General features: G+C 40.1%; 1 protein-coding gene across 3 annotated transcripts in view; it reads left to right on the top strand.

The window, feature by feature from the left end:
- The window catches only part of LOC123756488 (WD repeat-containing protein 26), an 85487-nt gene that overhangs the window by 18304 nt on the left and 41245 nt on the right, over positions 1 to 25938 (top strand). For all 3 annotated transcript variants that reach the window (XM_045739686.2, XM_045739687.2, XM_045739689.2), the window contains exons 2-8: positions 2659 to 2815; positions 6194 to 6330; positions 9710 to 9844; positions 13066 to 13189; positions 21591 to 21776; positions 24950 to 25075; positions 25331 to 25414. In XM_045739686.2, the coding sequence (XP_045595642.1) occupies positions 2659 to 2815; positions 6194 to 6330; positions 9710 to 9844; positions 13066 to 13189; positions 21591 to 21776; positions 24950 to 25075; positions 25331 to 25414 (949 nt within the window). The remainder of the gene's footprint in view (positions 1 to 2658; positions 2816 to 6193; positions 6331 to 9709; positions 9845 to 13065; positions 13190 to 21590; positions 21777 to 24949; positions 25076 to 25330; positions 25415 to 25938) is intronic.

Here is a 25938-nt window from a genome sequence, read left to right as displayed (position 1 = left end):
TTTCACGACGCTGAAGTCAATAAGTTGAAGATTTGTTTAACATTTATTAGTAATTTTCACATAATTTGAATATTTTTTTATTCCTGGCTCCTTAAACTGTATATACAGTTTAACCACTGCACTGCGTAAAGCGCCTTTAGGCACTCTGAGAGTTGTGCTAATTTTTGTTTAATTAGGCTCTATTTCAATGTTTTTTAATGTTTTCATTACTCTTTGTGTTTTTAAATGAAAATAGTTAAGTTTGGAAACATTTTGACATTATCTTTACCTGAATATTTATAAAAACAACAAAAATATGTCCTTGACTTATGTCCTTAATATATATGTAATATATATAATATATATCCTTAATATATAATAAAATATGTCCTTAAGAAGTTTTTGCTGAAACCAGGTGCGCAGTGCAGGGGTTAATTAGTTACTGTTAACTTACTTTAATTAGTTACATATAACGGTACAGTAGACCCTTGAGTGACAACCGCCTCAAAGTGCGAGCAATTTGGGTAACGAGCGTCCCGATCGCCGACAATTCATCTCGTTAGGCAAGTGCTCGTTTGAATAACGTAACACCACATGGTGGGGTTGTGCTGCTTCTCGCACATTCTTGGACGCCTCCGACGATGCAAATAATTTTTTTTGTTTAAAGATGCAAATGATGCTGGGATATAAAGTGGTGACTGCTGTGTGTGGCAAAGCATTGACTTATTTTGTAGAAAAAAAGAAATTAAATTTTTTGAAAAACAACGAATGTCAAAAAAAGTTCGTTCAATGTTCGGCAGGTAGGCTGCTCCATGTTTCTTAAATAAAAAAAAAACAAAAATAAAAAAATAAAAATTGTTGAAAAACAGAACAAATGTCAAAAGGTTCGTTCGGTTGGCAGGTAGGCTGCTCTATGTTTCTTAAATTAAAAAAACAGGAAACAAAAAAAACAGTTGAAACAATTTGAAAAACGAACTAATGCCATAAAGGTTTTTTCAGTTTCAGTGTTTGTCGGGTAGGCTTCTCCATTATTGAGACATAAATGAAAAATACTGTACAAAATAAATGGAACACATTTGAAACAAAAATTGTCATAATGGAGCAGCCTACCCGACAAACACTGAATGAACCTTTATGGCATTTGTCCGTTTTTCAAATTGTTTCAACTGTTTTTTATTTTTCATTTTTTTTATTTAAGAAACGTGGAGCAGCCTACCTGCTGAACACCGAACAAACCGTTTTGACATTTGTTCTATTTTTCAAAATTTTTCATTTTGTTTTCGTTTGTTTTTTTATTTAAGAAACGTGGAGCAGCCTACCTGCTGAACACCGAACGAATCTTTTGCTATAAAAAAGAAAAAAAAATAATGAACAAATTTGAAGAAAGAAAATGTCATAAAGGTTTGTTCAATGTATATAAGGTAGGCTGCTCCATTATTTAAAACGTCAAATATTATATTGATGTTTGTCGGTGGTAGAATGGATTAATTAAATTTCCATTACAGGTATTGTCAAAGGGAAACTTCGTTTTGAATGACGTCAGTTTCACGTGATGACCACTGTGCCGGAACGGATTAAATTCGTTATTCGGGGTTCCACTGTATATACTTTTAAAATAAGTATATACTGTACTGAACTGAGTTTCTGGTCATAAAAATAAGTTTCACTGGTCGGTTTTTTACTCTCTGAATATTACCTAGTCTGCAGAGATGCTCCGGTTTCCTTGTTGCATCTCTGGCCTGAATTTTGTGTAAAATTTCTTTCTTTCTGTTCTATCTCTCTCCTTATTTGCCATGTGTCCCCCTCAGGCTCTGGTAGGTTGCATATTACAATAGATCTCTCCCTCTCCAACTCCTGCCATGCACATTTTATTACTGGTCTTGTGTAATGCATATGATCGAAATGTAGTGCCGTAGGCTCGGAGAACACTGTATAAACATCAAAGGTTCATGGTTGTTCAACGTACTCCCCAGCAAGTACTGTATGAGAAATATTGTGGGAACAACCGTGGACATTCTTCTTGAGAAAACTATATAGTTTTCTTCAATAAGTGCCGAACACACTGGGCTGTGGTGGATATGTGGGTCTTTGGGCCGCTCCAAGCAACAGCCTGTTGGACCCACAAGTCAAGTAGAACAGCTCTCTTCTAACATGGAAGTAGAACTCTCAGAACCCAATCAAGCAGGTATCGAGCAGGTTACGTTGATGTCCTTTAGCCACTCCATATCTATCCTATTCATCCCTCCTAGCTGTCCTTGTGAAACTCTACCAACACAGCAGGTACACCAGCTGAGTATGGCTTACACTAATTGCATAACGACTCGCCCTCCCACGACACTAATAAGCATTGTGGTGGTTCCTAGTCAATGTTGGTTTAGTGACAAGTGACGAATACGTCCTCTTGCCTGGCCGGTGAAGTCGCCGGGCAAGGGGGGATGATGGGCTGCCAGGAGGAAGTAAGGTATTGTGGATATTGATTGATTTATTGTGATGTTTAATTATTTGTAATTTCTGGTCTGTACATGGTTGGATTTCAGTTTTTGTGATAAAGGAAATACTGTCATTTTGCATTTCATAATGTTTTTAATTGTACTGTCCTGGTAAAATAAAGGTTTATTGGCAAAAGCCAGGTTCAACTACCATCTTTTAAATTGTAATAATTATCGATTAACTTTACAGGAAGAGTGCCGAGCTGTTGATGTCTGAATCTGGGTGCCGCTTAGACCACCCAGCAGCAGCAAGGTTTCGTCACTGTGTTATGGATGGTGAATGGGCCAAAGCTGAAGCAGCTCTCAGTGAGTTGCGCACAATGCTAGATGATCCCTCAAGCCTTAAAGTAAGTAATTTAGTATGCTAATTCACATTTACAATTTTAATTTATTTTCTGCTTAGTATTAACTTTAAAGGATACAGCGAGAACTCGCTGTGTTTAAATTCTTCATTTTTCAGAATACTGTTTATTGCATGGTCAGTCATGGTGGTGGTGTGGGTACCTACCACCAAGAATGAATCAACGTTCCTATGGCCCGGTCTTTGTCCAGACCTGGATGGTTGTCTAGTCAACCAGTCTGTTGGGCAAAGCTGCTCACAGCCTTGTTGATCCTGAAGGTATTCTTTTGAGGTCTTTATTGAGTTCTCTTGAACACCGTGAGAGACCCACCAGTTATGCCCCTTATGTGTAGCGGGAGAGTGCTGAAAAGTCTTGGGAATTTGATGTTGATAGAGTTCTCTCTCAGCATACCTATTGCACCTCTGGATTTTAATGGGACTATTTTGCACATCCTAACATGCCTCTTGGTTTCATGTGATGTCATTTGTGTATGCAGATTCGGACCAGTCCCTCTAATGTTTTCCACATGTAAATTATTATGTAACACTTGCCTGCACTCTAGAGAATACAGATTTAGAACTTTTAATGTCCCAATAATTTAGATGTTTGCTAGAGCGAGTTCAAGCGGTATAGGATTTTTGTACGCTCTCCAGGTCAACAGTTTCTCCGGCTTTGAATAGGGCTGTTCTTTAATTTGTCTAATGAATGTCGTGAACAGTTTTATCTTTCACCATCTGTGTATTTAATAGCTATTCTAAAGCTAGGAATCATAGCATACTCTCCTTGCATGATGTTATTTATGTAATCCTCAGGTGACGGTTCTTATTAGAACTGCACCACTTGGCAAATAGAGTTAATGTGAATAAATGCCATGTTATGGAATGTGGAATAGGAGAACATAGACCCCACACAACCTATAAATTATGTGAGAAATCTTTAAAGAATTCTGACAAAGACAGGGATCTAGGGGTTATCTTGAGGTTATCTTGAGATGATTTCGGGGCTTTTTTTTTAGTGTCCCCGCGGCCCGGTCCTCGACCAGGCCTCCACCCCCAGGAAGCAGCCCGTGACAGCTGACTAACACCCAGGTACCTATTTTACTGCTAGGTAACAGGAGCATAGGATGAAAGAAACTCTGCCCATTGTTTCTCGCCGGCGCCTGGGATCGAACCCAAGACCACAGGATCACAAGTCCAGCGTGCTGTCCGCTCGGCCGACCGGCTCCTTGGTTCTAGATAGAAAACTGTCACCTGAGGACCACATTAAGAACATTGTGCGAGGAGCCTATGCTACACTTTCTAACTTCAGAATTGCTTTTAAATACATGAATGGAGAAGCACTAAAGAAATTGTTCACAAATTTTGTTAGACCAAAGCTGGAATATGCAGCAGTTGTATGGTGCCCATATCTTAAGAAGCACATCAACAAACTGGAAAAGATGCAACGACTTGCCACCAAGTGGCTCCCAGAACTAGAGGAGAAGAGCTACGAGGAGAGGATAGAGGCATTAAATATGCAAAAACTAGAAGACGGAAAAAAAAGAGACGATATGATCACTATGTACAAAATAATAACAGGAATTGATAAAATTGATAGGGAAGATTTTCTGAAAACCAGAACTTCAAGAACAAGAGGTCATAGATTTAAACTAACGAAACAAAGCTGCTGGAGGTATATAAGAAAATTCACTTTTGTAAAAGAGTGGTAGACGGTTGGAACAAGTTAGGTGAGAAGGTGGTGGAGGCCAAAACCGTCTGGGGAGACAGGCCACCACGAGCGTAGCTCTCATCCTGTAACTACGCTTAGGTAATTACACACATGTGTTTTGAAAAATGATGAAAAATTTTCTGACTGATAGAAAAATGAGAGCAGTAATCAGAGGCAATGTAGAAATGTCACATGTGGAGTACCACAGGGTTCAGTTCTTGCACTGGTGATGTTCATTGTCTACATAAATGATCTACCAGTTGGTGTTCAGAATTATATAAACATGTTTGCTGATGATGCTAAGATAATAGGAAGGATAAGAAACTTAGATGGTCATGCCCTTCAAGAAGACCTGGACAAAATAAGTATATGGAGCACCACTTGGCAAATGGAATTTAATGTGAATAAATGCCATGTTTTGGAATGTGGAATAGGGGAACATAGACCCCACACAACCTTTGTGTGGGGTCTATGTGAGAAATCCTTAAAGAATTCTGATAAAGAGATCTAGGGATGATTCTAGATAGAAAACTATCTCCTGAGGACCACATAAAGAACTTGTGCAAGGAGCCTATGCCATACTTTCTAACTTCAGAATTGCTTTTAAATACATGAATGGCAAAATACTAAAGAAATTGTTCACGACTTTTGTTAGGCCAAAGCTAGAATATGCAGCAGTTGTGTGGTGCTCACATCTTAAATTAAGAAGCACATCAACAAACAGGAAAAGGTGCAAAGATATGCTTCTAAGTGGGTCCCAGAACTGAAGGGCAAGAGCTACGAGGAGAGGATAGAGGCATTAGATATGCCAAAACTAGAAGACAGAAGAAAAAGAGGTGATATGATCACTACGTACAAAATAATAACATGAATTGATAAAATTGATGGGGAAGAATTCTCGAGACCCGGAACTTCAAGAACAAGAGGTCATAGATTTAAACTAACGAAACAAAGCTGCCGAAGGAATATATGAAAATTCACTTTTTTTAGCAGAGTGGTAGACGGTTGGAACAAGTTAGGTGAGAAGGTGGTGGAGGCCAAAACCGTCAGTAGTTTCAAAGCGTTATATGACAGAGTGCTGGGTAGATGGAACACCACGAGCGTAGCTCTCATCCTGTAACTACACTTCTTGAGGTTATCTTGAGATGATTTCGGGGCTTTAGTGTCCCCGCGGCCCGGTCCTCGACCAGGCCTCCACCCCCAGGAAGCAGCCCGTGACAGCTGACTAACACCCAGGTACCTATTTTACTGCTAGGTAACAGGGGCTTAGGGTGAAAGAAACTCTGCCCATTGTTTCTCGCCGGCGCCTGGGATCGAACCCAGGACCACAGGATCACAAGTCCAGCGTGCTGTCCGCTCGGCCGACCGGCTCTCTCGGGTGTGACTTACTGTAGGTAATTACACACACTGTTCATATGTATATGTAAAATTTATGCATGCATGTATGCTTCATTTGGTGTCACTACCATCTTGGTGACTAAATAGAAAACCAGTAGTTTACAGTAATTAAATAGAATATGGAATTAAATAAATATTCTGTACATAAAGTATGTCCAACACATTGTGTATAAATGTAGGTGTGATAGAAACGGCAAAAAGAATTTTGTAGGTATATCCCAGATACACTTTGAGGATAATTTTTTAATTTCTCTTAAACAAAATTCCTTTGTTTTTCAGGAGATGCGTTTCTTACTACTGGAACAAAAATATCTTGAGCTCCTTGAGGGTGGGCAGGCTATGGATGCCTTGACATGTCTCCGCTCACAGCTCACGCCCTTGCAGCACAACATGGACCGTGTTCATCAACTTTCAAGGTGTGTGTGGACCAGGATTTGTTCTGGTATCAGTTTTTTTTTAGTATCGTCATACATCTTCAGCTGACTTTTTTAAATTACAAGTACATTCAATGTGAGTTTTTCCTAGTGGCCATTCCCCCCCTTGGTGGCTTCCTGAAACTATCTTCAGGAAACCACCATCTTCAGGCTCTGATCACTAGTAGGCATCCTATTGGCCTACTAGTGACCAGAGGCAGAACCTGACCCCTTGAAAACACAGGGAGCAGGGGATTGTTGTGATCACCCTTGCCAGGAAAGCAACCAGAGAGTAAACAAGAGAGTACTGACAACTGCATAGTATGAAAGTGAAGCTCCAAAACGGCCAACAGACACAGCAAAAGTATCATTCAAAACTGAATGCTTCACTCAAATCTGGGTATGAAATTTTCCTCCTAGTGTGCTGATCTGTCAACAGGTGGTTGAACTGGTGGTGTCCCACTAGTTTGCCTTCTCGGCAACGGTATGAGGTTTCTTGGTGTTCTTTTCGTCATTTCCTTTCCCTTCATTGTAACTCGTCAGTCTCCATTCTTGTAGTCCTTTAGTTCCTTTGTTGGTTGTTTCTTCATCAGATTCATGCTGAATACTGTTGCCTCATATAGTTCGACACTGGCAGTGTGTCGCTGCTGCTTGCATCCATCGTCGCTACTTCCTCAGCACTGTTTCAGAAGCTCTCATGCACATTCTTTCACCCCTGGCCTGTTTATACTGCTGCCTGAACTTGCTTGGTCATTGGACTGAATTCTTTTTTTTTTTTTTTTCTCCTTGTATTATGGTGTCCCCCTCAGTCGGGTTCATTTTCTAACTTTTTTTTCTCTTTCTCTGTTGGCACTTCCCTCAAATTGTAAGGTTGGGGAACTTTATGCTCTTCTCCAGAGGTGTGGTTTCTGTTCATTTGGCCCTGTTGGTTAAGTTCATCTGCAACCATTTTTTTTTCCTAAGAATGAGTTGACCCCCAAGGGACCCTGAGGAGTTGCTTGGGGGTTGATAATTGGTTAAATGGTTAGGTGCATCATGTGCTGTTTCCGGTGGCAGCTCTATGCCGTTACCTTTAGCCACAATTCTACCTCTGTCAATGCTTTGTGTGTTGATCTGGTTTCATTGATGATTCTCTCTTCCAAACTTTGTTTTTGCTAGGTCGTCTGCAATGACATGAAGTCTAGCAAGTTTCCACTCTATCCCTCATTCCCCATTATGTTTGAAAGTATGCTGCTCTCTTGGCAGTGTTTGCCAACATGTTCTGGACTGATATTTGTACATGGAAGACTTGGGTACTCTAACAGAGTTCTAGTTGCCCGGTACGTATTTGGTTTATGTTCCCGGGCCTTGTCGTGTCACTTAGCATGGAGTCTTGTCTTTATCCTGTCAGTCTGTGGTTCCTCCTATTACCTGGTGAGTCCCTCTTTTCTTTTTCCATGGGTAGTTAGTGTCAGGGTGTGACAAAAGGCTTCTCAGAGAAATTCAGCATTAAATGTAATGGAACAAATCTTTCTGAATGAGCCCAGGTGACTCCCTGATTTCCTCCCCTCCCCTCCCTCCCAGGTCATCGGTTGGGGCGTTTCCTTTGCGCCTTTGGTCTAGAGCTTGCTTCATACCCTGGTTGGTACTACAGGCTCTGGTGCTTTGCCCCCTCCAAGTAGTGGTTGGGTTAGTGCTAACAAGCTTGCACTAATTTAAAGAGATCTGAGCATTTGCCTATGTTGTTGAGGGAGTGAGTTTGTAGTTGAGGCTTCGGTTTCTTGGAACCCAACAGTAGTCTGTATTGGTTCATTGACTTTCTGGGTGCATTTACAGTGAGGTGGCAGCATCATCTGCTCTCTAAGAGTGGGGTCAGGTTCTGGATTTGGTCCCAAGCAGGCCAAACAAAACTACAGCTGATGTGACTTGGTAGATGGGAGTTATCTCGGTGAGAATGACTTGCTTTCTGGGGCTTACTCAGAAAGAGTAGTTTCATTACATTCAATGCTGGGTTTTAGTTACGACATTTTCACTCCAATCTTTTATTGCTTCAGTCACTCCAGTAAAGCATTACTTTATTATAGTGTATAGGTTACACAAGGGAGTCGACATGTAGGAGTTTTAATCCCACTTTAGCAAAGCCTTTGGTACCCTGACTCACAAGAAGCTCATTAGAAAGAGGCATATGGTTTTAAGGGAGTTGTCTTTAGTTGGATTAGGTCTTGGTTGTTTCAAAGAGAGCAGAAAGTTGGCATAAATTAAGCTAATTCCTGGAGTACTTGTTGGTGCTTTCCTGGAACCTCCATTGTTTACAACTTATCAAAGATTTTGTCACAGGATTGAACAGCAACACTTGTAAATGTATAGATGATAATAAATAAGATGCATAGTGTATAGAGTAGAAAACAAAGCAATTCTAACAGTTAGAAAATTTTTTTATGGAGTGGTTAAAAAGCTTAATTTATATTCTCTAGAAACACAAAAAGTAAGGGATGACAGGATTGAAGTACTCAAGTGAATGAAAGTGGATATAAAGAAGATTTTAAATTTAACTATACAAAATAATATGAAACTACAGTAACTAGAAATTGAATTTAGATTCAGGAATGTCTGGGCAAATACTGGTTTGGAAATGATTTATTTATTTATTTATTTATTTATATATATATATATATATATATATATATACACAAGAAGGTGCATGGGATTGTGAGGATACATAGCATAGTAATTACATTCTTGTAAAGCCACTAGTATGCGCAGCGTTTTCGGGCATAAATTTTGGGCATACGCGCAGCGTTCCGGGCATAAATTGTTGATTTATGGAATAATTTACAAAGTAACAATTGATGTGGGATGGCTGCTTTGTATCAAACGTAATTTACTTATAAATCATAATAATAATAATTAATTTTGTCAGGGAACAGGAGGCCAGAGTGTATTTATACACGTTTTGCTTTTATCAAGGTATCCAAGGTAGAATTACTGACCCTGCCCAGGATGCAACCTCACAACAAGCTGACTCACTCCTGAGTACCTACTCACTGCTAGGTGAACAGAGGCATTAGGTGAAAGGAAATGTGCCCAACCATTTCTGTGTCGCTCCAGGATTCCAGAATTCTCGATTGTGCGTCGAGAACGAACCTGACTGTACTACCGGGACACTCAGTAGTACATATTATATATATACATTAATATGATTATGTATTATAGATTATATTGTGTATGAATGAGTTTAGGTGGATATAAATAGGAGCTGCCTCATGTGGGCCAATTGGTCTTTTGCAGTTTCATTTATACAGTACTCATAGTTTTATATTTACTATAAAACATAATTTACATGTGATTGCATGTTCAGAATTGAAGCACATTGTAATTTTTAATAACGTTGTTTATATTTTAGCCTTATGTTTATGTCAAATCCTGAGGAGCTGCGAGCTGCAGCACATTGGACAGGCATGGGCAAGGACTCCAGAAAAGAGCTCATGGACCGTCTGCAGCATTTTTTGCCACCTTCAATAATGTTGCCTCCACATAGGTAAACAGGCCTAATTTTGTTGCATTCTGCTACTTTTCATTTACCTTTTACACCTGTAGACGATAACATAATCTAGTTAACATTATGCAATATGTGAAATCCAGTTTTCATGCTAATGAGAAATAAGATATTAAAGGGCCATTTGGGCTAGCTTCGCACTGAAAAAAAAAATTCTCTAAAAATATATCGTCCTTTTGACAACACACACTAACAATAATCAAGACAATTTGATGATTGTATGTGTATTTTTCATTATTACCCTAAAAAAAAGGGAATCTGCCTCCCTAATGTATTTTACGTATGCTATTTTCTATGAGAAAAGTCATGTAAAATTTGTTTATTAATTTTTTGGTACTAATAATTATTTAAATTAGGCTCTGTGGCAACTTCAGAATGGCAACTAGTCAAAAGCAACAGGTGCTGTCATGTGTGTTTTCTCCTTAGTGTTTCACTCGTAGGCGAGGTGGTCGTTTATATCTCTCTCTCTAAATAAAGTTGCTCTGGGTTACTTTTTCCTATTATATCATAAATTTTATTGATCTTTTAGCATATAGATTATATGTGCAAAAAGACCATTATTTCAGCAGAAAAATGGTGATAATATTTATTACAAGATAATTTTTATTACAAGATAATTACGAATTAATGATGAATATTTATCAAGTGTGACAGCGGTGTCAGCCCCGTTTTATGCTGGCTCAGTGAGAGGTGACTGACTATCAGGGGTGCTGTCTTGTGGAATAACCCATGCACATACGCATTAACAATGCTGTTAAATTGCTGTAGTAAGAATGCAGCTGATGCAGGATGGAATAAGAATATCTTGGTAACATTATAGCTATTGTTATGTGAAAAAGTATTGTGGTAATACCCAGCAGATGGTATGCTTCATTTTCCCATAAACAAACAAAAAGTCTTTGTCTTTGAGGTGTAATCATGAGAAACAAGAATTGGTTAGAAAAACCACTAAGAGAAATACAAAATAATTTGTTAAAACAAAATAAATTACTTCATCTTGAAATACATGTGGCTTGTACATTTTAGCATAAGGTGCAAATAAACAAAGTATTAACACTGAAAGCAACTCTTTGACTCGGACAAAGATTTAAACAAGTTAAATACAATCAATGACTAAAAGATACGTTACCTAACTCCAAAACCCGAAAATGACCTGTCATAACAAATCGCTTGAGAGTTAAATGTTCCACTCTGGAATGCCTGAGACCAAGGGTCATCGCCTGGACACCATTACTTATACTAAGAATCCAGACATCTAGACAGTGATGTCATGTTTTGTCAGTGCCAAAAGCTGGTATATAAACAGACACTTTGACATGGCTTACATGATCGTGTTACTTCTTACATGGAGTTATTTACATGATCGTGTTACTTCTGACATGGAGTTATTTACATATTAAGGAATTACCACTTAATACAATGGATTACAATAATGTATGTGTAATCGATGAAGACTGGAGTGAAGAAGATGACATTACCCGACTTAAGAAGGGTAATTACGTGACACTATACATAAAGTACATGTAATATTATGCTCAGTTATGTATACAACTGTGTAATTGATTTACATGTATACATTGGTATCCATATATAAGGTATAGTATATAAATACAATGTATATGAATACCAATTTAGTGTGTAAGTATGCCATAAGATGTGAACTAAATGCATTAACTGAAGAAAGATATACACTGGCAAATACTAATATCTTTTCAGTCAAAAATGCACAATTTAACTTTGTATTTTTTCATTCATTTTTTCTCCATTGTTTGAAAAGCAAAATGTTTGAAACTTCACCACAATAATGAATGTACCACATTCAACAGATGTGTAAAGTTTGATGAGAGTCAGACGATATCTACCTATTCTATTAAATGTGGCATCAACTTTTTAACTTCATTTGCTCAGAAGTGAGTTTTTGCAACTTCGAAGTGTATAACACTCTTGACTTACATGTGCTAATATGATGCTCGGTCAGAATTATTAGTTTTTTTATTTAAAGTGTAACTTATTGAGTTATAAATTTCTGAACTTGAACATTTATACCAAATTATGGATTGACTTTAAAAAAGAAAAATGTTCAAACTAAAATGAATTTTAAAGCTAAATATGTTTTGAAGATCATGGTCTAATAAGCTATTTACTGTCAAAATTAATCGGAAAGTTTTCCTCGATGTATTTTTTTCAAATGATTTTATTAATTTTAATGTTACATTGGTAAAAACTTTGTCAGAAGTTTAAGAAATCTGTTTTCTTACACAAAAATGTGAAAATATCAACTTGTTTCAATGTTCACTTTAAATATGTGATGTAAAAGTGGTAATTATACATCTGTAGTTTTGAATATAATGAATTTAACCTGAACCCCCATGAATAATTTGTTATAAAATTATTTTAAAATTGCTTTCTAAGCAATGAGGTTATCGTGTATTGGTGTCACGTAGTTATCAAGAAAGCCAGCACTGAATATAATGAAATGCCCCTCTGGTGAGTCCCTTCAAAAAGAACTTGATAAATGCCTTCAAAGGATACCTGATCAATCAGGTTTTGAATCATGTCACGCTGCAAGCAGCCACGTCGAACAGCTTGGTTGATCAGACCACAAACTAGGAGGCCTGGTCAGAGACCAGGCCTCACCCTGCAAGGATGTTGATCCTCAGAATCATCGACAGGTATAATGAAAGCAAGGCAAAGTAAAGGTTCTTGCACTTCTGTCTTTTCCGGGAGTCTCGAAGGTCACTTCTCATTGACATATGTCTAATGAAGGCAGCCGATGGGTAGCCTGGGGTTGCCAGAGCTGCCATTTTGTGGTAGGCAGGTGTATCTAACTACCAGTTAGATTTGGACAATGAATGATTACATAGCTTGTGTCAGGGTTACCAATATTTTGATGCAGTTGCTTCTTTTAGGGCACTTTACCTCATGGGGTGATTTTTCTTTTTTGACCTGGGTTGATTTAGTATTGTCACTCTCCCTTGCCCCTCTACTGAGGGAGGGGGTAGGGGAGACAAGATTCTGGTCTTGTCTGATTCTGAGTCCCTGGTTCCTGGTACTCAAATGATCTGGTGGGGTGCTATAGCCTTGACGATAACAGGTGGGGTGGGTATTTTATTACAGTCGACACTGGATTTATATATAAATACTATCTGCATTACCGTGTGTTTATTGCTGTAGACTTCTTGTAATCATAAAAAATATTGCAGACTTGAAACTTTAATTCTTCAAGCTGTGGAGCAGCAGCGTACCCAGTGTGCCTACCACAACACACGCAGCGATAGTCAGGTGAGTAGAGGAAGTGATGACGACTGCATTCAACGCTATGCAAAGGTCAGTAGTAATATCCCATTGGCTTTAGTGCACATGTACATACTGTAGTGGAAATTATATTAAAATGTTTAAAGTGGATGAAATTGCAAGCAATGTATTTATTGCACCTTTATGTTAGAACTGAAGATAGACTGAAATTTGGTCTACTTTTTAATTAGTACGATAATCTTCCTTGAGAAATGTTTATCTTCGTTGAGCTTTTTCACTGTCATCTAGAGCTGGGCTGACTAATTTCTGATCATCTGGGGGTTAACATTTCTACTAATCTATCTAGGTTGTCCCATATGCTAACACACTCCCATAAATAGGACAAAGTGGTTAGGCCAGGCATTTGTGAAACACACATTTCATGGTACATTATCTATAGTGATCAGTGTCACCTCCTGGATAAGTGTTTAGCTTTCCTTAGGACTAGTTGGCCCAAGCAAATTTGGCTTCATGCTTAAATATTTTCATGAGCATGTGTTATGTATATTTAGTAACTGATACCATACATTGGTTTAAATTTAATGTTTAGGTATCCTCCCTTGGCATTGCTGGTGAAGCTGCCTCATATAGGCCAATAGGCCTTAAGCAGTTTTTATTATTAGGTTCAGATGATATGGTATACTTCAATACAACCATATAGAGTTGTGAAAGCATATGAACATAGTTGGTATACATATCATGTAATTATAATGTAGTTTTATACATGACACTTACTGCATTTGACATATTAACATTTGTGATAACTGCATTTGCATAGTAATCAATCCTTAGTGAGATATAATAATAAATCATTAGATTCAGGCAGAGTACCAGAGTCGTGGAAGATTGCTAATAAGATACAGTACCAATTATTCAAGAAAGGAGATAGATCACTTGCGTCAAACTACTGGCCAATTAGCTTAACGTATATTGTGGGAAAGTTGCTTGAATCGATAATTACAAATACCATTTGTTTTCATCTTGAAAAACATAGCTTAATAAATGATTCACAACATGGTTTTACTACTGGTCGTTCATGTTTAACAAATTTGCTATCATTTTATCTCAGCATAGTTGAGGCAGTTGATAGTGGTAAGGTGTGTGATGTTGTGTAACGTGTCATTAGAAAAGGTAAAGGAGGTCCTGGGACCTCTGTTATTCATAATATATATAAAGGATTTAGATTCAGGTTTGAGCAGTAACATTTGCAAATTTGCCGATGATACAAAAATCAGGAGGGAAATTAACAAGAAACAAGACTCGCTATCACTTCAAGACGATCTAAATAGGGGTTTGAAATGGTCAAAAGATTGGCAGATGCAGTTTAATGTCGACAAATGTAAGGTTTTGAGGCTAGGTAATGACGATAGTTACAAGATACGAACTAGATGGTGTTGAGAGTGCGAAGTTGGATTGCGAAAGGGATCTGGGAGTTATGATTAAGAATTTAAAACCAAAAAATTAATGCATAAATGTTCATAATAAGGCAGATAAAACACTGGGATTTATTTATCACAGCTTTAGTAATAGACACCTGGTGTTGATCTTCAGCTATATCTTGTTCTGGTTAGGCTCCATTTAGATTATGCAGTTCAGTTTTGGTCGCCATACTATAGAATGGTTAAATTCTCTAGAACGCGTCCAGTGCAGGATGACAAAGATAATCCCCCAAATTAAAAACTTGCTTCTTGGGGACTGGTTCTCCACACTGTTCATGTGTGTGGGGGGGAGGGATGTAATGTTCTCGCAGATGGGGTTATCACGCTTCCATCATATTTTCGAGGAGGGGACCATTGACAATGCCTCCTTCCTTTGGCCTTGTGAGAAGTTCTATTGTCCCTGAGGTGCACCTCTTTGTGTTGGCATGGAAGTAGCAACTTCCTTCATGTGTAGCTCCATTTTTCGATTGCAAGGTTCATGGTGAATGCCTTTTGACTGGTCTGGTTTCGGTGTATATTCATAACCTTCTTTTCCTGGGGTCAGGTGTTGCTTCGGGTGTTGTCTAAAATGAAGTTGTTCTCTGGCATTGTGATTCTCCGGGCTCTGTGTTGGCTGACTTAGTTTCCAGCTTTTCTGGTGCTATGTCCAATCCTAGGAGATTGGCCTCTTTTTCTGGCCTTTGGCTCTGCTCTATGCATCTGGGGTTTTCTGAAGTAGGTTTCTTGCCATTTGTATGGTCAGCAGGTGGCTGCAGTTGGTGTCCCACATTAGTATTGATTTGCGGTGGCAATATGTAATTGCTTTGCACTTGTTTTGCCTTTCTTTCCCTTTGTCATCCGTCTTCAGTGGTTCTGTTCTTTCTCTCCTGTTTTTTTCAGATTTGCTTCTCGTGCCTAATAATGTTGCCTCTTGACATTCTGTAGTGGCAGAACCACTGTTACTTGTGCTCAGCATCATTGCTGCTTTCATCCCACTTTGCAGGTTATGAGGCTTTCTTTCACTACCAGCCAGCTCATGCTGCTGCTGCTGCTCCTGAGTCATATTGGTCTTTAGGTAGGATGTTGTGATTCTTTCCTCCTCTCGGTTTTCAGTTGCCCCTTTTAGTTTGGTTGGTCAGACTAGGGTGCATCATTTGTTGTCTGGTGCCTGCGCTTCGCCACTACTTGCATATCACCCGTTCCACTCTGGTGGATGCTTTGTTTTCTTGGTCTCCTGTTCCAAGGCTTGTATTTCTCAAGTTGTTTGCAATGTCATTCAAGCTAGGAGGCCTGTGATTTCCCCTCAGTCCCATGGTGTTTGCAAATTCCTCCTCCCCCTCTGGTATTTCCCATGTCTTCCTTCTTCTCTGAGCTTGGTGGGTCTCTGAAGGGGCTCCTCCAGAAAAGTCCAGGGGGTTCCCTGGCCCCCACATTCTACCCTCTACCAAGTACAGAGGTTAACATGCTTTCCGGATGCCTCTGGACCGAGACTGAACAAATAATCTGTTGTCTCCGGATAAGCGGTTCATCATAAAAGAAAGCTAGGGGAAAATTAGACACATTTATTGCAAGGATTCAAAAGTATTTTGTCTGTACTTACTAACATAAGTTCTGATTCTCTTGTTAACTTAAAGATTATAGTTAATAGAGCATTGTTATTTAGAAGGAAAAGGTGATGGTGGATGTTGGTGTTGGGTTGACTGAAGTGGAGATTATTGGTGATGAGATGACCTCAGCAAACTGCCCTTCATCATGTCCCAAATGCCATAGCAGAGCTTAAGCTTCTGAGCCATCCATCAGTGTCAGATTGCTGCTCGAGTGGCACCGAATATTGGTCGTTGGGCAAAATAAGCCCATTTCCCACCCACGTACCCTCCACCACCCATGGGCAGCATGGCCTGGGGGCACTTGCCTCGCAACTTCTTTTCTGCACATTTATATTTGGACCGCCCGATTAAACAGTTAATCGGTTAATAAGACTGTTTTATTCGGACAAACCCAAAACGGATTACAGGCATATATGGCAAAGTGGCATCCAGGAAAGCGTTTGGTTGTCTGCACTTCGGTTTATAGTTATAGACTCTGAATTGTCCTTGAAGCCTGCTGGTGTTCGGGAGCTTTGGCCAAGACACCATCTGTTGCCAGATATTTGCAATGGGGAGTTTAAGTTTTGAATGAACCATTTGTTCTTAGAAATTTTTTGCACAGTAGTTTGGCTGTTTAGGTGCTTTTGTTTATATGTAATTTATGGATCTCTATTGTTTTGCTAACTTTGTTGTTTTTCTGATGTGGGTGATTATTACAGTTTCCAGCTCCTTGTGCCTATGTAATGGGGGTATCTGGAACTGGCTTTAGTCCCCAATAGTCCAAAAAGGACACCAACAACTGACCCAGTAATGGGAAGCCATCTCAGCAAAATAGCTTCAGGGAGTCACCATTGCTTGACCAGAAAGAGGCATTTCATTACATTGAAAGCTAGTTTTTCCTTGAAGGACTCTTATGGTGGCATATTGGTGCTTGCTGCCTTGCACGCTTCACCATATCAATCCACAACAGGTCTTTGCAAGTCGTATGTAAGCCTTCCAGGAACCATAGGCCAAAACTTGGCCTCCCTCTAAAGAGGCACAAGAAGTAGGGGATCATAGATTGTTGACCAGACCACACACACAGAAGGTGAAAAGGATGACGACGTTTCGGTCCGTCCTGGACCATTCTCAAGTCAATCATAGATTATCTGAATGAAGAAAGGGTACTAAAAGGTGGACATGTCTAAACAAATTTCACGTTGCCTGTAGTACTACCTGCATGCACCACCAGGGGTGCACACCTTGCCTCTCAATCCATAAACGTTGAATTCCTAGGTAAATGGAAAACTGGTGCCCTGGAATGTGACAGATGGTCCAAAAGAACCACCATGGATCCACCAGAAACCAATGTTTCATTACATTCCTTGGATTTGGAGCCATTTCAATTTGGCTGTTTCAATGCTTCATTTTCTTGCAGTTGTCTGTAAATCATTCACTAACTTTCTAGATGCTTTCCCAGTGAGGGTGGCAAAAATATTTGGTCCCCTGTTCTTTGGACCTCTGTGAGAGAAGCAGGTTTTGGCTCTGGTTCCCAGTAGGCCAAACAGGACTCGTGCAAATGATGTGACCCAGTAGAGGGGAGCCACCTCAGTGATATAGCTTCAGGGAGCCTCCAGGGCACTACCAGACAGGCATTTCGTTATATTCAGTGGTGCTTATAAATCTAAAATCTTATTAATATCGTATTATATGTCTCACTCAGAGTTATCAGTAGTATGCCATTTTAAATTACAATTGCAACACTGCCTTCATACTTTGGAGGAGGCTGGCCTTATCTATGCAACCTTGTGCCTTGTGGTTGATTTGGCAGTGTAGCACTTTGTTGGGTCTGCTGCTGTCTTATGGCCTAATTTTGTTGCAAGTGGTTATCTGCCTAAGCTATGATTGCAAGTTTGCAATCATAGATTGCAACACATCCTCCTGAAATTATAGTACTTTTTGTAACTGTGGTCAAGTGTACCCATATACTGTATATAGTAACGGAAACCCAGTTAGCCACTTTTTGTAATTTTCTGTGGGGGAGCCCCATCGGCTCCCCAGAGCCATTGGGCCGATATTAGCTAATATTAGTACTGGGCTTCAGTCTTACGGAGTTGTCATGCCTACAAGGGACCACTAGCCAGAACATAGTTCCCTCAGAGAGGTGAAGGGAGCAATTGCCTATGAAACTCCTATGTATAAAAGTATTGATGTCTACCATCGACTGGGGTTGAGCACCCAGGCAGGTAGGCACTTCAAAGCAGACCCCTTCTGGTGAAAATATTGGCACCTAATATCAAACAGAGGCTAGAATCTCCCCCAAAGAAAAACGAGCCAATACGCAACACGTTATCACGCAGCGCACCTTTTGTTTGTGCGGAACACCCCCCCCCCCACCCCCGTGAGAGGGGGAGAAGGGTCACGGCTCACCGACCCGGCAGCCGGACTGTCAATTTCTTGGCTGAAGCTATATTGGGTGGACACTTGCTCTGGCCTCGGTTACCTGATTGGCTCACCCTGCTGGTGTTCCTTCTGCGTGTTGGCGGTGGCCAAGAGTTTGTACCAAGAGCTGCATGGAGTTTGTACCAAGAGCTGCATGAACTCTGAGCCCCTTGGGGCTCAGAGTTCTCTTCTCTGGATCTTTCAGGTCATTCCCATAGTGGTCATGACTGCTTGGTTACTTCCTTGCCCTTGGGGTCAGCTTAGGTCCCTGTACTTTTGTTTTATACTATAAATATAACTGTGCTATAAATATAACACTAAATATAACTAAATAAATAAATAACCAGAATAGGGGTTTGTTTTGGGATGCATACCTTTCTGGGTGCCTGACCCAGTCGATGGCAGGCATAGAATGCTTTCGACCACACGGGGGTTTCTATAGGCCATTGCTCCCCATGCTTCTCTGAGGGGGGCCAGGTTCTGGCTCATGGTTCCCGGTAGACCCACAGAACTCCATACACATGATTGATGCCAAAGTCTGAAATTGGCATATCAGCCTGGATAAGCTCCAGGGAGCCTCTGGGTCTCGCCCAGAAAATGGCGTTTCATTACATTCAACGCTGTTTTTTTTTATAGTCTGGAAAGAACTATACAAGAATGTTAACACCATGCTATGTATCCTCACAACCCCAATGTACCTTCTTTTGTGTGTGTGTGTGTGTGTGTGTGTGTACTCGCCTATTTGTGCTTGCGGGGGTTGAGCTTTGGCTCTTTGGTCCCGAGTGTGTGGTCGTTTGGTCTTTGGTGTGTGTGTGTAATTACCTAAGTGTAATTACCTAAGTGTAGTTACAGGATGAGAGCTACGCTCGTGGTGTCCCGTCTTCCCAGCACTCTTTGTCATATAACGCTTTGAAACTACTGACGGTCTTGGCCTCCACCACCTTCTCACTTAACTTGTTCCAACCGTCTACCACTCTATTTGCGAAGGTGAATTTTCTTATATTTCTTCGGCATCTGTGTTTAGCTAGTTTAAATCTATGACCTCTTGTTCTTGAAGTTCCAGGTCTCAGGAAGTCTTCCCTGTCGATTTTGTCAATTCCTGTTACTATTTTGTATGTAGTGATCATATCACCTCTTTTTCTTCTGTCTTCTAGTTTTGGCATATTTAATGCTTCTAACCTTGTGTGTGTGTGTGTGTGTGTGTGTTTGTGTGTGTATAATAAAAATAAAAAAAGCTAAAAACAAAGTTTAAATTTTTCTAGGTCTAGTATAACATGTATACTATATTAGGCCCTAGATAGTGAGTATTGGGCCTAGAATGGTTAGGTTAAGGTTTATTAGCGACATAAACATATAAACTTCACTGGTTTATCCAAATTCAACAATACAAAAGTATTCTCTATTGGTCCATCATGACATATTTGTGCTATCAAAAACATAGTTACCATAAATACTTTCATTTCAAGAGTATAGGCTGCATATGTTGAATTGACATTAAGGTGACTTGGTCATGTTTACATATGTTGTGTGATGATCAGGGGCAGTCAGTTGTAGTGTTCTCAGATTCTTGGAGGATGACTCACTTTACATATATAGATCTTGAACATTGCTTAAATTATGATACTTAGTATGTGAAATATAATTGAATTTATTATTTAAATTGCCTTTAATTGTGTCCCCTATGTTTGGAGTTGATACATGGTGATAACATCTTTTGAGAATATTGTGATACAGACAAGTTCCATTCCTTGTCTTGTAGGTAATGGTCTAGAATGGATGGTGGCAGCATTTCGTCTTCTACTATCTACTCTTCTACTTCTACCTATCTATTCCTCTCCCTCCACCCCTCTCTAAACTCTCACTTTCAACTAATGACCCTCCTCGCTCCTCCCACCTCCCTACCTCTCGCCCCAAACCCTCACTAATTACTTCACTATTCATTTCTTTCCTTTCGTTTTCTCTTATACGTTTGTGGCAATGATTCTGTATTCTAGAATTCTCTCTAGAGTTTCGGGTAGCTGATCCAGTTACGGCGCCTTGTAGTCTTAGCACCTAGGGAGTCGAATACCTAGGTTACAAGGTGTTGAACGAGAGAGGCTGCCTTAGGAACTCTGGGAGTGCTCTAGAATAGTTAGCTAACTGGGGACGGGATAACGGACTAGAGAGAGCTGTTTCCCCCGGCCTCGTTAGTTAACTGGGGGATGGAATAATGGACAAGATAGAGCTATTTCCCCCACCCCCCGTTACAATGGCTTGGCATTTACGCAAGTGTATTTCTTGTTCTCTTATTCCAAGTTCTTGTTCTCATTTTTTTTTCTCTTTATATATACATCTATCTATCTCTGATGCTCATTCTCATGTTCTGTCTCTTGTGCACACTCATGCTCTCCCTTCCCCCATCCCCCTCTATCTCTCTCGATTCTCCCCTCCCTCTCTCGAACCCCCCACCCCCACCCCCTGTTCAGACCACGTACCCGTTCTCTTAGTCTTCACCCCTTCTGGTAATTACCTAAGTGCAGTTAAAGGATGAGAGTTAGTACACTGTGTGCATGTGGTGTCCCATCTTTACAATAATTTTTGTCATGTACTGCTTTGAAACTACTACTGGTTTTATCAACCACTTTCTTACATTTTTTCAGCATCTTTGGTTCTGTACGTTTGGTGCCAAGCAAAATTTCTCTTGCAAAGAAAGTTGTTGGAAGATGGAACAAGTTAAATGAGAAGGCAGTGGATGCCAAAACAATCGGTAGTTTTAAAGCTTCATATGACAAAGATTATTGGGAAGACGGGACACTACGAGAGTACAGTGCACTAACTATCATCCTTTAACTGCACTTATGTAATTATGAAGGAGATAGAGAGAGGGAGAGAGAAAATGCTTGTGAAAGTGTTTGTGTGTTTCTTTAAAACTTATAAAATAGTGTACAGTACTATAATTCGGTACATTACTTGAAAATTCTTTTAAAATGTTAAAAACTAAAATGTCATTACTCTGTCAATGTCTTTCAGGTCCTTGGTTCTGGAGGCTCACTACTTATGGACCACTCTTGTTCGCGAAATGCCTTCCCAGGAACTACCGTCCAGATCCTTTCAGACCACTGTGATGAGGTCTGGATTGCTCGCTTCAGTCCTGATGGAAGTAAATTGGCTACAGGATCCAAAGATTCAACAGTAATAATTTGGGATGTTGATCCAGTAGGTATTATGTGATTATTGTTATTATAGCTGAAAAATTCTTCTCAGGCTCTCCCTCACATCCCTATGTTCTCTTCCCCCACTCTATTCTTTCTTTTTCTTTGTCTTTCTTTTTCTTTGTCTTTCTTTCTCCCCTTTCTTTCTTTCATTCTTTCTCTTTCTTTCTTCAAGATGCACCAAATGTGTGTCTCTCGTATTGCTTGTTTCCTTTCATTATCAACTTCATTGAAATCACACGAGACACTTGAAAACATGAAAATGGCATGTGGGTCTTTAAACTGCTAGCACATTATTTCTTTAAACATTAAGCCTACCCCAACCAGCCTATGTCTCATCCATATCCCAGACCATTCCCTTTGCCCCTCTGTGAATTTTAGTGATGCTATCTGTCTGGCCTCCAACTTTGGACAGACTGACTGACTTTCTCTCTTACAGTATGCTTTATATATACCCATCAGGAAGCACCAACCAAACTCGGCAGCCTTCTGACAAAAGTCAATAATGCTCCTAAAACCATCAGAGCGTGGCACAGTCTATTGCAATGTATGCCTCGCTATACAACTAGGGAGAAACAAGTCAATATCAACTTCAGTAATTAGTGCTATTAATGAATTCCTCAGATAAGACAACTAGTCCACCTTTCTCCTCATTCCAAGAATAACGGCTGCAGAACAACTAATTTAAAAACCATGAAATGAAAGAACAGATCTGCAGGAAAATAGATGAGGGGAATACTGCAGGTGCAATAAGTCATAACCAGTGAGAATACTGTTACCCCCAGAAATGCCATAACAGTATAGTATAGTATTTACTTTTTCTCTATAATACAAATGCCCACATTGAGCTTGAGGCAGTAGCAGTGATCCTGTGAAAAATAATGCTGGTACAGAACCCTTAACTGATCAAGAATCTGAGATGTACAAAGCAGCCATGTCTTCTGCCAGGTTCAGCAGAGGACTTCACAAGTCAAAGGCCCCAGCAAATCAAACAGATGTTCAATGCAGCTCTTGAAAATGCCACAAAGATCCTTCTAGTTGAACTTAAAAGATTCTCCAACATGTGTTTGGCTGGCAGCCTCCCTCAGTACATGGGCATCTCTTATTGAGCAGCCCTCTGTGCCCTGAAAATAGAGGATGGGGGAATCGGGCCCCATTGCCGTTGGCAATGCCCTCTGATACCTCATAGCTAAGGCTGCAGTGAGATCACTTGGCCAGGTAGCAGCTGCCATTTTGAAACCTAATCAGCTTGGTTTGGGATCTCCCTAGGCTGTGAAGCTGCAATACATGCAGCGCATGCATGCATGCATACATTTCAACCTCTAAGACAAGAAGGCAATAATTAAGCTTGACTTTAAAAATGCCTTCAATCAAGTCAGAAGAGATGCTGACCTCAAAGCTGTATGTAATCATTTCCCTCCCCTTTGTCCATTCATCCAATCGTGCTTGAGTGGTGACTAAGCTTTTTCCTGGTGTTCCTCCTGGGTGCCCCCAATGGCCTGCAAACAACCGAGATGGTTATGGATGCAAAAATCACTAACCTAAGGAGGATGCAGGTCAGGATTGATGTTGATGCTCATAATCCTTCCTTCCTTCTCAAAAGATACCTGTCTCATTCTAAGATGACTTACAGTACTTTCTAAGGTGTTCTCCATCCCATAGCAGTGCCAAATTCAACGAGTATGACACCCCCTTGAAGTCCATGCTAGAGAAAGTCCTCGACCTTCCATTGGATGAGCCTTAATGGCCTTGGAGTTCACATGGCTTCCCAGATTGCTTTACCAGCCTTCTTTTCCTCCTCCTATGCATTGCATGACCCTGCAAGAGAAATACTACCAAAACCTTTGGGTAATCTTGTAGGGTGATAAATTATTAAACTTTTATTAAATATTCAATTCATTGGAATGCTCTTGCAGCTCCAGCACCCAACTTAGATCCAACAAAAAATGCAGTCCAGCTGGGACAGCCCAGTGGTGGAAATAATAACTGATGCCATGCTCAGTGCTGCAACATCAAAAATGGAGAAGTCCTGTCTCTGAATGATGGGTGCCTCCCATCCCATGCAGGGGACCTTTTTCAGCAATACCCATATCTGCAACAGGCACGCATCTAGATCTAGAGACCCTCCATGTAGCAGAGTTCCTCTGCCTTGGTGCCTCAATTCACACTGAATACAAATGTGTAATATTTTTTTCTGGGGAAGTCCCCCCTTGTGGCTCTCGAAGCTATACACTTGGATCGTTCCCATCTACTAGATTGTATTAACTGTAAAGTTCTGGTAGGCCTATAGAACTCTTATGACTGATGGGACAAATGATCTGCCCCATTTCCATGGAGTGGACCATCGATGCTGCTTGCCTTTATGTGCAACCCGTCATCCTAATAAAACGTCCCATTTTGATGTATACTCTACCTAAAGCCAAAAATTGTCATAGTGTACTCGAAAATAGTAGCATCTCATGAATTGACATACTGTCCCATTTTCTGTTTTGGGTCCTCTGGTAGGTTAAGATAAGGACATTTTAGTACGACTTTATGCGGCTTCATTCCTCGATCCATTCTCTGTATGCGGCTTCATTCCCCGCTCTCGAGGTCCTTGCGGTGAATGCTTTCGGCTGGACTCATTGAGGTGAAGGTTCCTCTACCTCTTCCCTCCAGTCCAGCTGTTGCTCTGGATCCTAGACAGGTTGGAGTCCTTCCAAGGGAGGGTGATCCTTTTGGCTCCTTGGTGGCTGGCTCAGCCCTTGTTTCAGGCATTACTTGCTCAGTGTCCAAACCCGGCATTTTTCCATGGCACCACCTTTATCAGAAGGTCAGCTCATGCTAGTTTTGAGAGAATTATTTATTTATTTTTTGTCTCTCTCTTCATAGTTGAGGTAGTTCATTGGGCAGGTTTCAAGGCTTTGGTCTCTCTTGAATCCAGCAGTGGTTGGTTTTGACTTACTAACTCTGGTTGCCTTCCCCGGTTCATTGGCAAAATGTCTCCGCTCCCTGAACCTCTATGAGAGGGGCTAGATTCTGGCTCTGGTCTCTGGTAGGCCTATAGAATTCCACAGCTGATGTGACCTAGTAACTGGGAATCATCTCGGTGCATAGCTTCAGGGAGCCACCGAAGCTCATCCAGAAATTGGTGTTTCATTATACTGAATGCTGCTTTTTTCTTTTTATTGTTTACAGGAAACTTTGACAGTCACAAGACGTTTCACCTTGGATGGGCATTCATATGGTGTTGTTTATTTAGCCTGGAGTCCAGATAGTTCCAAACTTATAGTTTGTTTACAAGAGGAGGCTGCTGAACTTGTGGTAAGCTTGAAAATATATTGTCAGATTCTCTGTGGTAAATTAATATTGTCATTTTGCTTTTTAATGTCTTGTGACATTTAGAAATACTGTAAATCAATTGCATTACAGATATCCTAACCAATCTATAGGGCTGCATTAATGAATTATAAATAGAGCTTTGTTTAATATTGCTTTATATGTAACATTATTATTCTGACTAGGGAATTTTATATATTTTTCGTTTACAAATACTAGAACTTGCTTTATGTATTATAGGTTTGGGACACTGAGCGTGGAGAGCAGATCTGCAAGGTGTCCAATTCTCCTGATGATTCCCTTACGTGTGCTGCATGGCATAAGGTGCTACAGCCAAACATTTTCTTTAATATTAAGTAAATGCCATAACTCTAATAATTTGAAAAGCACCTTAACTCACTAGTGTGCTATAATATATATCAGAATATTTTTAATTTGACTATTCCTGGTAGAGGGATGCCTTACAAATTTGTCATATTTTGAATTATGGTGCCTTGGTTACTCCTAATCCAGGGCCTATGCTCAGCCAGGACACAACAATTCCATCAGGCTCTATCAACCTGTGCCCCATGGTAACAAATACCCTTTAAAACAATCATGCTGCTTCACTTGGGGATGTGAGATAAAGCTCAATCCACAACTATTTAGACCATTTGCTATATCTCCTAAGAAATGTAAAATTAGTCCTTCCTCCAAGAAATAAATGAAACTAACCGATTTTCCTTGCGCAGTATAAGTGCTACAAAGTACTTGGCTATTTACATTCAAATCCAACCAACACCAGATTACAATACATTGTTACCAAGCCAAAGGAGCTGGCTAATCTCAGTGTTGAGGTTAGCCAATCC

This window comes from Procambarus clarkii, chromosome 25 (assembly GCF_040958095.1).
Source record: "Procambarus clarkii isolate CNS0578487 chromosome 25, FALCON_Pclarkii_2.0, whole genome shotgun sequence".
Lineage (NCBI taxonomy): Eukaryota > Metazoa > Arthropoda > Malacostraca > Decapoda > Cambaridae > Procambarus > Procambarus clarkii.
The sequence above is the reverse complement of the archived record's forward strand: the minus strand, read 5'-3'. Positions and strand labels throughout refer to the sequence as shown.